The sequence below is a fragment of the Myiozetetes cayanensis genome, unplaced genomic scaffold (assembly GCF_022539395.1).
Source record: "Myiozetetes cayanensis isolate MyiCay16 unplaced genomic scaffold, myiCay2020 scf4, whole genome shotgun sequence".
NCBI classification, from domain to species: domain Eukaryota; kingdom Metazoa; phylum Chordata; class Aves; order Passeriformes; family Tyrannidae; genus Myiozetetes; species Myiozetetes cayanensis.
This window is the reverse complement of record NW_026087631.1, coordinates 40,696,130-40,713,054: the sequence shown is the minus strand read 5'-3', so window position 1 is coordinate 40,713,054 and position 16,925 is coordinate 40,696,130. Positions and strand designations below refer to the sequence as shown.

At 37.5% G+C, this 16,925-nt stretch overlaps 1 protein-coding gene across 8 annotated transcripts in view; it reads left to right on the top strand.

Moving 5' to 3' along the window:
- Nucleotides 1-16,925, top strand: part of CNTLN (centlein) — a 185,606-nt gene that overhangs the window by 96,938 nt on the left and 71,743 nt on the right. For all 8 annotated transcript variants that reach the window (XR_007630627.1, XM_050329960.1, XM_050329959.1 and 5 more), the window contains exons 12-13: nucleotides 10,078-10,127; nucleotides 15,763-15,854. Coding sequence is in view for 7 of the 8 variants with exons in the window: in XM_050329960.1 (XP_050185917.1) it covers nucleotides 10,078-10,127; nucleotides 15,763-15,854 (142 nt within the window). In the remaining variant the exon portion in view is untranslated. The remainder of the gene's footprint in view (nucleotides 1-10,077; nucleotides 10,128-15,762; nucleotides 15,855-16,925) is intronic.

Genomic DNA, 16,925 nt, shown 5'->3' with positions numbered 1-16,925 from the left:
CTTTTCTACTATCCTTTTACAAACTAAAGGTTATGGGTGCATGCTGAAACTATCTTAGTCACTGGTCACTAGTGCTTCTTTAGTTTTGGAGTGACTATTAATTTGAAATATATCTCAAAGCTCACTCTTGACAACTACGACACTATTCACTTTTTTGTTATGTGAACAGACATTGGACTGGTAGGGGAGTTGCTTTTATCCTTTTTTGCTCCTGAATGTGAGTTGTAAATCAGAGAGACTTTACTTATTACCAGCAGATAGCTCTCCCTGCAATTTTCATCCATCCTACAAGTGACTGAACTGGGAAAGAGGAATGATAAAGACATATTTCTGAGAAGTGAATGGAAAAGTAAGATGGATAGCTCAAAAACTCTATATAGTCAAAGACTTGATTTCTTTGGTTAATTAAGGCTATACGTTTCTTCCTTTAAAGGAATTACAGTAAATCATTCTGGAGAGTTTGAATGATCACAGAATGGGAGTAATGCTAGTACTTTTTGCTTTTCTCTTACTTTGGCAGCGTTATGCCCAGACATATGTAATACTCTCTTGCACAGTCTATATCAAACACCTGCTCCCAGGTTTACTCTCACTTCCCAAGGCTGTCAGTGGACACATAAATATACACGCCCATGAAAAGAATATATTTTGCTGTTACTGCAGGCAAATGTACTTGATTTGTAATACTGTAGAAACAAAGTGAAGTATATCTGTCAGAGTAGTATTTCACACATAAAAGTTGGGCAAAGTTTCTGCCTAGTTTGGTTCTCCTGACTCTAAATAATTTTGGAGTAGTAGAAAATTAGAATGAATGTTTACATTATGATGCATCAGACCTAATTTCTGAAAGCCTCTTTCTGTATTTTCTGTATGGGCTTTTTACAAAAGTTGGTGTAATGTGCATATGCATTCTACTCTGGTTTTACAGAGCAGAATTTTTACAGTTTGAAGAGCCAAGAACAGAAAATACAATTCAGCTTTGCTTATCCAGAAGATGTTTCTGTATTGTTCTATGATGTTTCTATGATGTGCTGTCTTTCTTCTCAAGCACCTTTCTTTTCTGAGGGGAAGAAAGCAGAGTTGCTTCTAGCTGTCTCATTTTCCTTGCAAGGATTATTAGGCTATTTAGCTTAAGCTCTGGATAAGAAAAAATTCTCTGACACTACTTTGACCAAGTGTCTTTAAAACTTACTTTTTTTGGCTACTGTAATAAGCAGTGCTACTGTCCCTTTTTACAGACCCTGATCAAGAGCATGCAAAGCTTGCTTAGAAGTCTTTTTCTGTCTGATTTTCTTCTTAATTTGGCTTTCCAGTCTTTAACAGTCTTCCATGACCCTGGAGGAAAACATTGGAATATTTGAAAAGGCAATAGTTAACCCTTTGGACTTAGATTCCCTGACTGCAGCAGCTCCTGGACTAGCCCCCTGATATCTGTCCACACCAGCAACAATATGCATTAGGAGATTATGGTTGGTTATGCTTATTTCTCTGAAGAGTCATCCTGCTGCAGTCTCTACAATATGTAATCCTTGGGAACGAGTCAGTTTCCTCAGTGGGTTATTCCATCTTATGTATTCAGCTCTATTAGAAATTAGATTCTCTTTATTTTCCAGATAAAATTCCCTGGGACAAATGGAAGAAAAGTCTTATTGTTTGTTTGGATGTTTATTTTAGACTGCCATGAGCCTGGTCTCTTAATTCCTTTTATCTGTATGCAGGGGAATGTATGAGTCTCCTGCTTGCTTTACTTGTAAGTGCTGAAAGCTGCTGATGAGCAATGGCTGACTTACGGGATGTGTATTACTCAGGAGGCAGTGGTTTGCTAGAGGACTAACTAGACTCTTCTGGCAATGGGTTAACCCAGGGTCAGCAACTCTGGAGGGAAGAAGCCCTTTAAACTCCTAAGTGCAGAGAGAAAGTTTATGCTATAGTTCAGACTATCTTTCTAAATTAGCTTTTCTTTAGTGCATTGAGACCCAAGTGCGCATGTGTATACATACCTTAGATTTGGAGCTATGTGAGAGCTCCTGATGTTATCTTTAGAATTGCTGACAATTAAAAATGGTGAGTACTAGGATATTTTGTTCTAGCAAGAAGGTATGTTTTGCAGAAGCCCTGCTCATATGCAGATGGTAGGAACATTTCTCCTATTCTAGTAACTTGATAAGTAAGCAACTATTACAAAGAATTTCTTGCTGATGCCTAGCTATAATGTAAAATCAAAAGTAATTCCTCTAGCATAACTGATTTTTTAGCACACATTTTTAATGTGCTACCTCTTCCTATATTCCAAATGGGCATGAAAAAAAAACCAAACAACTAAATAAAGGAAGAGTAATCAAAAGTATTATATTTCCAAAAATAGAGTTCAGCATATTGTATGATTCTGGAAACCAGCAGATACTGTAATTGTGGATAAAGATGAGTACCTTAAAAATGTATGCAATACCACCATAAACTATTATCTGGACAGATTTGGTCTCTCTTGATTTCTTAATATCCTTGTTTTAATATTACCAAATGAGACTGTGGCAATGGTGGTTGGATAGAAAAGAAACACTGGTACATAAAACAGAATGCTACACTCTTTCCTACTCCTGGTGGTGCATTTTGTATATATGTTACAAGTGAGAAGAATTATTTTTTCATAAAGTTATTTGTAGTAAACAGACCATTTGAGATTGTTCTCAGGATGTAAAAACAAAAGACATGATTCTAGTTCTGACATGCTGTATTAGAAGATTCTGACGGTCTTCTAGGAAGCACTAGTGGAGTCCTGCTAATTTAGAGCACTGATTCCTGTTAATTCAAGGACTCAGTGGTTTCTCCTTGGTGTTGGAAGTTATTCTCTGACCATCTACTCTAGAGCAGCTAACACTGCTGCTGCCCTGCACTGTTTCTTGTCAATAGAGATATTTAAAAATATTTAAAAATACTTTGGAGTAGTCACAAGGTCAGCTTGTTTTGGAACCAGATAAGAATATGCTTACTGTTGACAAAGACTTATGGAAGAAATAGAGTAAAATCAACGAGATGTACTTACAAGCAGCATAACCTCTTTATGCAGAAGGCCATTAAGCAGTTTCAGGTCTGCATAAGGCTGAAAAGCAGTATACTAGTTTCTAGGCTTTGTCTTGCTTTAAGTTACTTTTCTCCCATCTGATGAGCTATCACTGCAACTTAGCAAAACTACTAGAAAATACAACATGTGAGTATAAAAAAGAGCATGGCATTTTTTTCTGAAAAGAGTCATAAATTCTGGATATTTTTCCAGTCTGTTAGTTTTTAGTGCTCTTTCAATCACATTGCAAAACCAGTCTTTTTTTTTTTGCCCCCCTCTCTTTTTAATAGCAGTAAAGACCATTTTCAGTTCATCTAATAGACAGACAAAGGATTAGCGTATTCTTAAAATTAGAAATATCAATCATGTGTGTCACTCAGTTATGTAACTTTCTTTACTGACAAATTTGGTAGGTTGTTACTGTAAATTTTCAGGGTATATTTTCCAGTAATGTAGTCTTCTTTAGGACTTTCTAAACTTTGACTATTAACTAATCAGGGCTGTAAAGACTCCCACAGTGTCATCAGAAAAGAGTTGTTTGCCATGTTTTGAAAATGTTTTATACCTCACTGTGTTAGTGTTACCATTGCAGATATGAGTTTAGACTTGTGAGTTTCTTTAAATTTTATAAAGCTTAACTGACTGGTTCCATATTTTCTTTTGTTCTGAATTGCTGATCTGTATTTCTGGTAATGAATCTCCTTTGTCTAAGGTTATTTATATATACAGCTAGAAGGTGTTCTATGCAAATTTTCAGAGATAATTCTAAACAGTTTTTTGTATTGCTTCTCAAACACATTCAAATTTAGTTAGGTTTTATTTGTCTTATTTTCCATCAATTTATCAATGGATAAGAGCTTATTTACAGAATTCTGGTATTTTAACAATCTTCACGGTTCACCTACTTCCCATATCTATAAAAAAGATTATGTAAGTTGTCAGAGTACTTCACTAAGTATTTCATAAACTCTTGCACAAAGATCATGTCTTTATCTATTGTTTTAAATTATATCCTGGAACTTCCCTTTTTAAAAGTTGAGTTTAATAGAATGAATACACAGCAGAAATGTGACAGAGACAGTAAAATGCAGTAGCAGCCTTTGACTTTGTCAAGAGACAAGGTGCAAAGATGTGAATTTATTGTGAGCTGGAAGAGACCAATTTATTCTCACGCTTAGGTTGCTTTGTCTTTTCTCTTGACCTGCATATTTTCATTGTATTCAAATCTCATAATTTGTTCTTGAAATATAGTTCAATGGTTTTTCTCCTTTGAGTCCACAGAGCAAACCCTTTCTTCCAAAGGGTTTTTTTCCTATTGTTATAACCGTAGATTTCCTTTTGAGTTCTACATTGCTGTGTGTATTTCAGTTTTGAACCTTAATCTTTTATTCATATTGTGTGTGGTTTGTTTTGCAGCACTTGGATACCTACATGCAGCATAGTCTTCCTCTTGTACAGCTGTATCATCTCTAAATGAACTTCAAATTCTAGATCTTCCTCGTTTCTTGCAAAATGCTTAGAAGGTTGAGGGATTTTAGTAGTATTCTGTTTAGTAGTTTAACAGACATAATAGTAAGATTGTGTTTATCAGATTCTGACAGAAATAAGACACACAACCTAATCTACAGTCTAAATTTATAATTTCTTTCACTTTGTTTAGTAAGGCCTGTATTGAGTTTATGTTATTTTTTTGTTTGTTTTAATTATGTTAAATTATATCAAAAGACAGTGGACCAAACCACATGGACTGGGGATATTGACTTTCCAGAAAGGGAACCACATAAAAATGAAGCAACTAATCAAAAAATCTCCAACCCCCCAAACACTAGAAACAGTATAGAAACCTATGTGCAATTGGAGATTGTTAAGAAAGATACTGTAGCTGAAACCCACCTGACATATGTGATATAATTTAAAAAAAATGGAATTAAAATAACAGAATCACAGAAAATCCTCAGTTGGAAGGAACTCACAAGGGTTATCAATTCCAACTCCTGGCCCTGCACAGAACCATCCCCAAGAGTCACACTACATGCCTGAGAGCATTGTCCAAACACTTCTTGAACTCTGTCAGGCTTGGTGCTGTAACCATTTCCCAGGGGAGCCTGTTGCAGTGCCCAACCACCCTCTAAGTGAAGAATCTCATTCTAATATTTAACCTAAACCTCTCCTGACACAACTTCAGGCCATTCCCTTGGGTTCTGTCACTGATCACCACAGAGAAGAGATCAGTGTCTACCTCTCCTCTTCCCTTCACGAAGAAGTTGTGACTGCAATGAGGTCTCCCCTCAGTATCCTCCTCTTCAGGCTGAACAGACCGAGTGACCTCAGCTGCTCCTCATAAGGCTTCCCCTCAAGGCCCTTCACCATCTTCCTTGCCCTCCTTTGGACAATCTCTAATGGCTTAATATCTTTCCTGTGTTGTGGTGCCCAAAACTGCACACAATATTCAAGGTGAGGCTGCCCCAGTGCAGAGCAGAGCAGGACAGTCCCCTCCCTTGACTGATTGACAATGCTTTGCCTGATGTCCCCCAGGACACAGTTGGCCCTTCTGGCTGCCAGGGCACTGCTGACTCATATTCAACTTGCCATTGACCAGGACCCCAAGGTCCCTTTCTGTGTCACTGCTTTCCAGCATCTCATTCCCCAGTCTATACAAACATCCAAGTTTGCTCCATCCCAAGTACAGAATCCGGCACTTTCCCTTGTTGAACTTCATCTGGTTGGTGATTGCCCAGTCCTCTAATTTGTCAAGGTGTCCCTGCAGAGCCTCTCTACCTTCAAGGGAGTCAACAGCTCCTCCCAGTTTTGTATCATCTGCAAACTTGCTTAGTATCCCTTCCAGTCCTGTGTCCAAGTCATTTATGAAGATGTTGAAGAGCACAGGGCCCAGGATGGAGCCTTGTGGAACCCCACTAGTGACAGGTCACCACTCTGGTGTCACCCCATTCACTGTTACCCTCTGTGTTCAGCCCGTGAGCCAATTGCTGACCCACCACATGATGTGTTTATCTGGCTGTGTGCTGGACAATTTGTCCAGAAGGATCCTGTGAGAGAAAGTATCCAAAGCTTTACTGAAATCCAAAATGATTACATCAGCTGGCTTCCCTTGATCAACTACGTGGATTACCATGTCATAAAAGGAAATCAAGTGGGATAAGCAGGACTTTTGTCTCGTGAGGCCATGCTGGCTCTGATCAATGACTGTGTTGTCTTTCAGCTGTTTATCATTACTTAGCAGAATATTCTTTTCCATGACTTTACCATACACTTAAGTGAGTCTGACAGATCTGTACTTGCTGAGGTCCTGTTTCTTTCCCTTCTTGAAAACTGGGACAGCATTTGCCAGCTTCCAGCCAGCTGGGACCTCTCTGAATACCCAAGACCACTCAAAAATCATTTTGCAATCATGCCCTATAGATTTCTAGTGATCCAGCTGGAGCAGCAGATCCCAACTTCAGGGTCGACTGGGAGGTGATCATTCTCGCAGTCATGGTCCTCCAGCTCAGGGCACTGGGACCCTCTTGGTCAATCATCTGTGTTGAAGACAGAGGCAAAGAAAGCATTAAACACCTCTGCCTTGCCTCTGTCCCTGTTTGTGAAATTACCATCCTCATCCTGTAACAGGGCAATGATATTTCTATACTGCCTATTGACATTAATATATTTGAAAAAAACAATTTTTATTGTGCCCCACATTCCTGGCTAGCTGCAACTCCAGTTGAGCTTTGACTTCACAAATCTTCTCCCTACAGTGACAAGCAGCATCTCTGAATTCTTCCCAAGTGACTTGACCTTGCTTCCACTGGGCATACAGCTTCCTTTTTTGCCTTAATTCCAAGCAAAGATTTCTGTTCAGCCAAGCCAGCCTTGTGCCTTCCCTGCTTGATTTCAACATTTGGGAATTGCTGCTCCTGTGCCCTTAGGAGGTGATGTTCAAAAGTGATCAGCACTGACAGTAACCTCAAACCAACCCAGATAACCAATCCAAATAACCCTAAACCAACCCGTGTCCCAAAACAGTCTTAAGTAGCTCTATCTAGAGACTAAGTGGGTAAGTTTTTATGGCCTTCACAGAGAAAAGGTCATAATTTAATATTTAAACTTGTGTTGCTACAAAAAAGTAGGGCCAATAAAAAGTGGCAGGGCAAATGCATGTGGGAAGTTGAGAAGCCTAAACAGGTTCTTGAAGATTAGTTTTCAAATGTGCTTAAGCTGTTACAGTAAAATTTTGCTTATAATAGGTGTAAAAGAAGACAGTAAGGAAATGTACAGGTTTGTTTAATGATAACAGTGTAAAATGATACGCTGGGTTTACAAAACTATAAAAGAACAATCTTTTGCTCAGTCAGTCTTTGCTACTAGATGATCTTTAGGATTCCTTCCAACCCAAACCATTTTATGACTGTATGATTCCCTGCTAATGATGCTAAGAAGATGCCAATAAGTCAGATATTCTTTGTAACATAGATTAAAGGTGCTAGACCTATTTAAAGCAATTATGAGGTCAAGTTGATTAGTTGTTAATATCTTGATGCTAATATTCTTCCCATACCAAGGTATGAAGAAACTGAAGCATGTTCACACCCAAGGGATGTGAAAGTATGAAATTGCTGAACTGTAATCTCATTGTTAACATCCACTGTGCCAGCGGACTGGCAGGTTGCATCTGTTAACTCTTATCTACAGAGTGGGCTCCAGAGGGAGCTGCAGACCAGTGAGCCTGACTGCTTCCATACTTGGGAAGGTGGCAGTCAGTCTTCAGGAAAAAATGGTGCTTGGAGAGGAGATGAAAAGAACAACCAACCAACCCCAAAAAAATGACTGGAGAGAGAGATCACTAAGCATAGATCAACACAGTTTTTTGGGGGAAGCATTACTGTGACTCTTTTAAAGGGAAATCCTGCTTCATTAACCTGCTGGAATTATGGAAGAGTGATAGTAACTATGTGGTAGTAGCAATCTGCTCTGCATTTTTCAGTTGCCTTTGACAACTGAAAGGTTAAGAAAAAGAAATCTGATTGCTGTGGGATTAGAGAAAAGGTTCTTTTAGTGACAGGGAACCAGTTAAAGCTGAAGAAACAAAGAGTAGTGCTTACATGCCACTTCTAGGGTGGAAAGTTTGAATCAGACTGCAGAAACTGTTATACTTGCTCTCTTTCCTGAGTAGCATCTGCTTTTGCCTCTGCTGGAGATGGAGTACTGGTGATGGATGGACCTGGCACTGGGCTAACCCACCTGAGCATTTCTAACATTCATGCAAGCTAGTCATTGACTTCTGTGAATTGGATCTTGTGTTGTATATTGTAATTTCTTGTCCGGACTTGACTGAAATTTTTCTGGCCTAAATGTATCATAACTTTAGTTGGAGACTATTTCACAGATGGATTAATTTTTTTAGAGGCATTTCAGATATTCAGACTATAAATCTACCCCTTTACTTATTTAATATGATTTAGTTACTTCTTCATGAAGTTTCCTCAGCCTAAAGAAAAATCTTTGTGAAAAGTTTGCTCTTAAAAAATCTTATACAATCATTATTGTGTGCTTGTCAATTGAAGTATAGAGAGGCATTATATATGTTCATAAACATTTTCATTCAGATAATGTTTTTGAAGTTGAAAACTAACTTGTTCAGAAGATAGAGGTTCAAGCAGGAAGCAGTCATGTTGGATTCAGTTTTTAATTATGTAAAAATGTTTTTTTCAAGGAAATACTTTGCAATTCTGTGCAAAAAGTTAACATACTGTGTGGAGTTAGGATAGTGTGGAGACAAAGGCTACTGTAGTCCGTGTAATAGAAATTGATGATGACTGACTGAGTTTTGGAGGATGAAAGAAGAGCAAAGAAAGCCAATGAAGGCAGCTGAGTGATCCTGAAAAAACAGCTGGATTCTTATGTGTCATGCAAAACAAGTTACTCTAATTTTTCACATCTATAATTTTCATTTTAATTCATGTTTTACAGCTGAGTCAGAGGTGCATATGATGTATAAGGTACTGTAATATACTAGGTATACTTGAAGACCTTTTTTTTTAGGCCTTTCCTTAAAATAGTTTGTCCAGAGTTTTTTATGCCTTATCTCAGAGAGCAAAGTAGTGTAAAGCATAAATTTCCTGTGAAATAGATGCTACTGTTCAGAGTAGAGCAGAAATAACTGTGAGAAAACTAGCAATCTAACTTCTACAACACTGCTAGAATAATGTGTATTTGTATAAGATATGTGTTTATTGTAAGTGAAAGGGGCAAATTAAATGACTGTGCTCTATTCTGTGTGCTGTAGGATCCTTGGCTAAAATGGATGAGGATTTTATTGCTGAAATAGTGTGTAACTATATAGTTAGAGATTGTATCAGAAAACACAAGTATAAATGAACAGTTTAAATTAATATTTTTCATTCTAGCATTTCCCAATTTGACTTTGAGACTTTAGCATTGTTATCTTGGTGACTTTATTTGTTTGTAATTTTAATAAATTGAAAAAGACTGATTCAGGTAATTCTGCTGGTTAATATTACAGAATAAACTATGGTAGTAATATACTGGTAGATCAAGGCTGGAAGAAGGGCAGGAAATATTTTGTTAATAAGTTTCTCAAAGAGTTGCTAACTGCTAAGATATATCTGCACAAGTGGTTCCACCTGAGACGGAGTACTTATTCCCATCCTAACAGGATTCTACCTCCTACCAGTCTTTTTTTTATCTCAGGTATTTTCTTACTTAAAAAGATCAGCTGAAATTTCTTGATGTATGATACGATCAACATTGTATCTGAATTTTTGAAATTCAGATGATTTGTAAATTTTAAAAAGATGCTGTACAAATGACTCCTTACACATGAAGTATGCTAAGTGTTATCACATTAGAACTCATTCCTGAGTGTTAACAATTTTTTTCCCAGTAATGTATTGATATGGTTTTGGTTTAATTTTTTAAATCATTTTAGTGGCATTGTGTGATTGAGTGGCATATGTGATTGTTCTGTGGTTCTTATTTTCTTATTTCCTCTTTTGTAGACTGAATCTTGAAGAAGAATTGGATCAGATGAAAATACACCAATCTGTGGGTAAGTTCACAATACAGGATCTTAACTATTTTTACAACAAAAAAGGAAGGTATAATATTTTATATGTGTATATGTAGTAGTAGGTTGACCTTGGCACCCACCAAAGCTGCTCTGCAGCTGAACAGGGGAGAGAAAATATAGCAAAATATACAAAAGTTGCAATAAAGACTGGGAAACATCACTCACAAATACCATCACTGGCAAAACAGACTGAACTTGGGGATATTAATTAAATTCATTAATAAAACAAAATCAAAACATGAAAATGAGAAGTAAAAACAAATCTTGTAAACACCTTCCCCCACCCCTCCCTCCTTCCCAGTTCTACCTCCTCCCTCCCAGCAGCACAGGGAGATGGGGAATGGGGGTTACAATCAGTTCATCACAAAAGGAGTCCTTCCCCTGCTCCCCGTGGGGCCCTCTTGCAGGAGACAGTTCTCCACAAACTTCTGCAGTGTGAGTCCATTCCATGGGCAAGAGTTCTTCACGAACTGCTGTAACATGGATCACTTGTTCACAGGGTGGAGTCTATCAGGCACAACCTACTCTAGGGTGGGTCCCACACAGGGTCACAATGCCTACCAGGAGCCTGCTTCACCATGAGTTCTTCTCTCCATGGGTCTTCAGGTCACTGCCAGGAGCCTGCCTCACCACAGCTTTCCCACAGGTTCACAGTTCAGGGCATCCACCTGCTCTGGTGCAGGTCTCCTCCATGGGTTGCAGGTGGATCTCTGCACTCCTGTGGTCCTCCATGGGCTGAAGGGGCACAGCTTGCCTCATCATGATATGCACCATGGGGAACCTCAGCTCCGGCACCTGGAACACCTTCTTCCCTTCCTTCTCCACTAACCTTGGTGTCTGCAGGACTGTTCCTCTCATATATTCTCGCTTTTCTCTTCCCCAAGCACAATTAAATCTGCACAGTAACTATTTTTCTTCTTAAATATGTTGTCAAGAGATGTTGCCATTAACTCTGATTGGCTCAGCCTTGGCCAGTGGTATGTTCCTCTTATAACCACCTGGCAGTGGCTCTGCCAGACATGGGGGAAGTTTTGGGCAGCTTCTCACAGAAGCTACTGCTGTAACACTCCTGTTACTAAAATCTGATCATGCAAACCCAATACAGTTTTCTATAAGAAATACTGATTCTGAGGTTATTTTTGTCTCCAGAGGTTGACTTCTTTTTCTTAAATGTGTATTTTAAAAGCGTAAGGCCATATATGTGATTTGCAAGTATGTTTGCCCAGTAGTTTTCCACACATCTATTAAATCTATGACAATTTTTATGTGTACACACATATATATACACAGTAAAACATTTGCAACTTGTGTGTGTATACTACATATAGAATAAGTCAATTATTTTGTTTAAAACCAAAACACATGTGTATAGTAATATACATATATATCAATGTATATATGTAAAGTCTAAAATATGTTTATATGCTTATGAAGTTCTCTGCAGAATCTGAAATGGTTTTTGCATGTTGAGGTATAGTGATACGGAAATTTGGTGCTTATTCAGAATTCTCTTTTAAAACTATCTGATTGTCTGATAAAGTGTGTGAATTTGAAAGTAAATCAAAATGGTGACATTTGTGTAAGAATTGATCATCAGTATCTTCTTTTATATCTTTACAATCTTTATAGTAGTTGATGGTTCTATGAAGATGAGTCTTTGTCAGTCAGATAGGTAATATGTTACTGTTGCCTCTCCATCACTCCTCTGATTCGTTGTACTATTAGCTGTTCCTGAATCATCTGGGAGAAATATTCAAGAGTTCATAGTTACATTCTTCTATGTATTGATTCTCTGGTGAATTCTTTTTACACAGTGTTGTGCAAAGGAAAGTAGGAGACTTGGTGAAGTACTCTACATGTTTTTACCAATAAAGCTTTACCCTTCTTTATCATAGTTTTCTGCTGGTGGCTATTTTCTGTTTTCTTATGATAATGTTGGTCACTTAAATGAAAAAAATAAATGAAATGAAAAATAAATGAATGAAGAAATAAAATATTTTTTCCTTTCATTTTAAAATTGTATCTCTAAAACTTAGTGGAAATATCAAGCTGCTGAAAACTGAAAGTTACTGTTTTCTTTTGTACTGCTTCTCATATGTTATGTTCATAGCCACAGACAGAGCTGAAGGGAATTAGTGAAGGTTTTAAACACTGACTTTAAAAATCACTTCTTCATTTTTTCCAATTTAATTAGTCTTTATACAGAAAGAAAGTGCAAGACAACCAGCAGTGAGAAGGAGTTAAGGGCCTGCTGAGTAATATCCATCCTTTTCCAAAAACCAGTGAAATTTCTAAAACTGCCAGTTTTTGACATGTTTAGTGCTTTAACAGTTAGTCTTTTATTCCTTCTTTTTTCATTATCTTTCAGATTAAAAATATCCTCTTCTAAAAGCTTGTGGGAGGAGGCACAGTTCTGGTTTGGTTACTGGTGTGATGATTAACTGTTTCTTGGGACTGAGAAGGGTTAAATTACTAGTGAAGTGTGTTGGGCAAATTTTATTTACCTCTTCCAGTGTGTGTTGTTATAGGTATCGTGTAAATGGACAGAAAACTTCTGCTAAGATTACAGTCCAAGGATACGTATTAAGCAAAACCTCTTTAGCACTTAGGACTGATGTTGGAATTCACTTTCACCTTAGCAAATACCTGTTTTCTTCAGGTATTCTAATATCAAGGGATAAATTCTGTAAAAGAGACAGAGCTTTCCTGTATTAAAATAGTGCATATTGTCTTGTTTCATTTGATATCAGTTATGTTTTTCAGCAAAAAGAATTGGATAGCTTTGTTGTTCTTCTGTATAATTTTTCAAACTGTGATGATCAAAGATGAAGGGGATCAGGGCAAAAGGAAACTGTTCCTGCACTTCCCAATTGCTTTCCATTTTTATTCCATTGTCCAATTATTGTCTAGTAGTCATCAAATCCAAATTCACTATTCATGCTGTTCATATCATTATTTGTGTATTAAGGTAAAGAATGTGTAGGCAGGTAGTCAGGTCATTTCCTCCAAAAACAGGATAGTGGATTCATCAAATTCTATTCAGAAAAATAGGATTAAAATACTTCTTAAAAGACAGTAAACTGTTGGCCCACTATTTCTTCAAGGAGGCAGTTTGAAGACTTTTTTCATTATGAGACTTCTACTGTGTCCTCAGCTTATGCATGAGAATGGCATTCCCTTTTTGTCTTCACAGTGGTGTTATCCGCCAGCTGTTTTTTGTGACCCAGTACCATGGGTAGCTGGGTCAGTAACCCAGTGACAGTGCGCCATAGCACAAGGTCACTTTGTGACACCTTCTGTCTGTCAGGGAAATCCTTCACCTTGTGTGCGTTACAGAAAAAAAAAGTCATTCTTTTGATGGTTTATGTGGGTTCTATACGGTTTATATAGTGAGTGACTATTACACAGCTCTATTATTCTTTTTAAAACCGGTATTTTTTTCTGTGTGAGAAGACTCTGCAAATACTAATAATGAACTGTGGTATCATAGTTCAAATACCATTTTGGCAGCCGTGTTGAACTGACTTATCATCAGATTTGGTGACTATTAATTAGGAATTAAGTGTTACATTCTGATGCTGACAGTTAACTATGTTTTCTCAGTGGGACATAAGTGTGCTTCTGTAAGACCATGGTAATTTGATGACTGAAAAGAGTGAGGTTTATGACTTGTGGGTCTATTCCTTAAGGGAGAAGTTGGTATTTTTTTATGCAGTAGTATGACAGGTAGAGCGCACATCTTGCTGAGTAGACTGATATAATGTATCTTTCTGCTATCCCAGACAGACAGTTAGTTACAGGTGATGCTGTTTCATTGCCTCCCTAACCAGGTCCAATGAACAATTACATAACAATTAGAAGGGAGGAGAGGACAAGGGGCTTGAATGGGCCATTTATAACCCTTTCAATAGAAAGGGTTATGTATCAGTGACCTTTGGCTTTACTTGAATTTACATTCGTTTTGTCTTCTGTGATAATACTGAACATGTATAGTCTTTTCTATCTATTTTGCAGCAGTATTCTTTATTATCTGCATATAGTATGTTTATTTATAGAGTTTTAAATTGCATTTTAATACATCCACATAATAAACATAACACCTTGTGTGCTTTGATCAGTTTCTTTGACTATGGGAAATAATTTTTCTTTTCAGTGGAGTACAGTAAATGCTGATATAAAAGCTACAACAGACATTCAAATGAGTGAATATTTAGAAAAAGATGAAAAGCATGTTCATATTATCTTTGTGTGTTACTTAAAGAATGTTCTAAATGTATGCAGTACCACTGTGCTGGGGGACTGTAGTCTGAAGTAACATGGGAACTAACATATTAATATCAAGGTAAAGGTACATATTCCCCAGATGCATAGTTTTACCTTTTTCAGCTTTTATTATCTTTAGAATAGTGTTCCATTTATTTCATGAATACAGAAGTATTAATTGGCCATGACACGTTCCAAAGACAAAAGAAAGGTCTAATTCACTCTAACAAACTTGTTAGTCACTGTTTATATCAAGAGGATTGTGAATCTACAGAGAGTAACACTGTTTTCTTCTACACTTTCTTTGTTTATAAATCAAAAGTTTTTAAGTGACCTACAGTGTCTGCTTGTAGTTTGAAATATTACTTCTAAAGCAGACCTTCACCATGTAGCACAGATATTTATCCCTTAAGATTAATTTTTTAAGTTAATTTGGAGGAAAGAAGGATTAGAAAATAAATACGAATATTGTGGTGGTTTTAGAGTGTTGGGATTCTTTTGTTCTTTAATGTAATATTTCATACGCTAAGATGAAAACCTTCTGTGGTGTGTAATTGCACATTTCTTTGAGCAGTGGGCAATTTATGAGTGCTAAGCTCTTGATTAAAATCTAAACAGAATGTGGTTTACTTCTGATTGACTGTTCGTCTTAGTGCTTGTAAACATTTTCTTAGCATTCCTCTTTCTCAATAGATAATTTTTAACTTGGGATTTTAAGTATTTAAGTGTATAGCTGTCTCCAACACTGATGCACAGATTCATGTTTACTCTCATTAGTTGTGCCAATTCCTAATTGTTATGATTTCACAGTATTTCAGTGGAATAATTTGTATGATTCATCTGGTGAAGTACATGATCTTTAACTTAACAAAAACCAGGGTTTAAAGTTTTCATCTATCCTAATTCAGTTACTGTTTGCTTTGTTCACCAATCACTCTGATCCTCCTAGCAGGGAACAAGACCTAGAGAACAAAACTGGTAGTGACTGTGTAGATAAAAAGGCAATGAATTCTGCTTTTAAGGCGTAGAGGGAATAGTCTATAAAAGAATAAAAATTGGAATGAAAGTACAGTGTCTTTAACCTGCAGATCTATTGTACCTTTGAAAAGCTTATACTCTGAAAAAAAACATACTGTGATGCTACAGAGATTCTTCAATAATAATTGAAGAGAGGTCACTCTTTAGAAAGTGACCAAAAGGCTTGTCAAGAAAATAGACCACATTAGAAATAATTGCGGAAGTAAATAATGCATTTCCTTAAAATGTCTAGGGATTGTTTTAGTGACATATTAGATGTCACAATGTATTTTATTTATTCAATTATAGAAATGTGTTATTTATTTTCTGACAGAGCCACTTCGTAAACTTAGTGAAGATGATGGGGTCAAAAATAATACTCCAGTGAAGAATATGAGAGAAGTTTCACATCAGATGTTACAGAAGGTAAGATATCAACCCCAGCAAACAGACTTAAATTGTGATATAAGAATTCTATGTCTATATATATATGTACACTCACACACAAACACACGCGCACACACACATATATATATATATGTCAGTACTCCTGAATTTAAGCCATGGTTTTCCTTTCCTAATTTAAAAATGTGGGTTTCCAGGATTGCATGCAGAAATTAATTCTATGGAAGCACCTGTAAATGTATCATTAAGATAAACATGGCTAATGTCAGAGAAAATGAGAAGAATGTTTAGAGGTGTAATGTTAAAAAATAACAAATTATCTAAATTGGAAGTAACATATGCTTAGCATTGTGCCACTGCAAGTTCAGGAACCTTAATTTATTTTGCTGAGTATTTAACTTTACATGAATCATAGAATCATAGAATTAACTGGGTTGGAAGAGACCTTTGAGTTCATCAAGTCCAACCCTTGATCCAACCCCACTGTGATTACTAGATCATGGCACTCAGTGCCACATCCAGCCTCATCTTAAAAACCTCCAGGGATGGTGAATCCACCACCTCTCTGGGCAGGCCATTCCAATACCTGATCACTCTCTCTGTAAAGAACTTCTTTCTAATATCCAACCTAAACCTCCCCTGACAGAGCTTAAGCCTGTGCCCTCCTGTCCTGTTGCTGATTGCCTGGGAGAAGAGATCGACCCCCACCTGGCTACAACCTCCTTTCAGGGAGTTGTAGAGAGTAATGAGGTCTCTCCTGAGCCTCCTCTTCTCCAGACTAAACAACCCCAGCTCCCTCAGCCTCTCCTCACAGGACTTGTGCTCAAGTCCCTTAACCAGCCTCATTACTCTTCTCTGGACCTGCTCCAGCATCTCAATATCCTTCCTGAACTGAGGGGCCCAGAGCTGAACACAATACTCAAGGTGTGGCCTCACCAGCGCTGAGGACAGGGGAAGAAACACTTCCCTGCTCCTGCTGGCCACACTGTTCCTGATGCAGGCCAGGATGCCATTGGCCTTCTTGGCCACCTGGGCACACTCTGGCTCATGTTCAGCTTCCTGTCGATCAGCACCCCCAGATCCATTTCCACC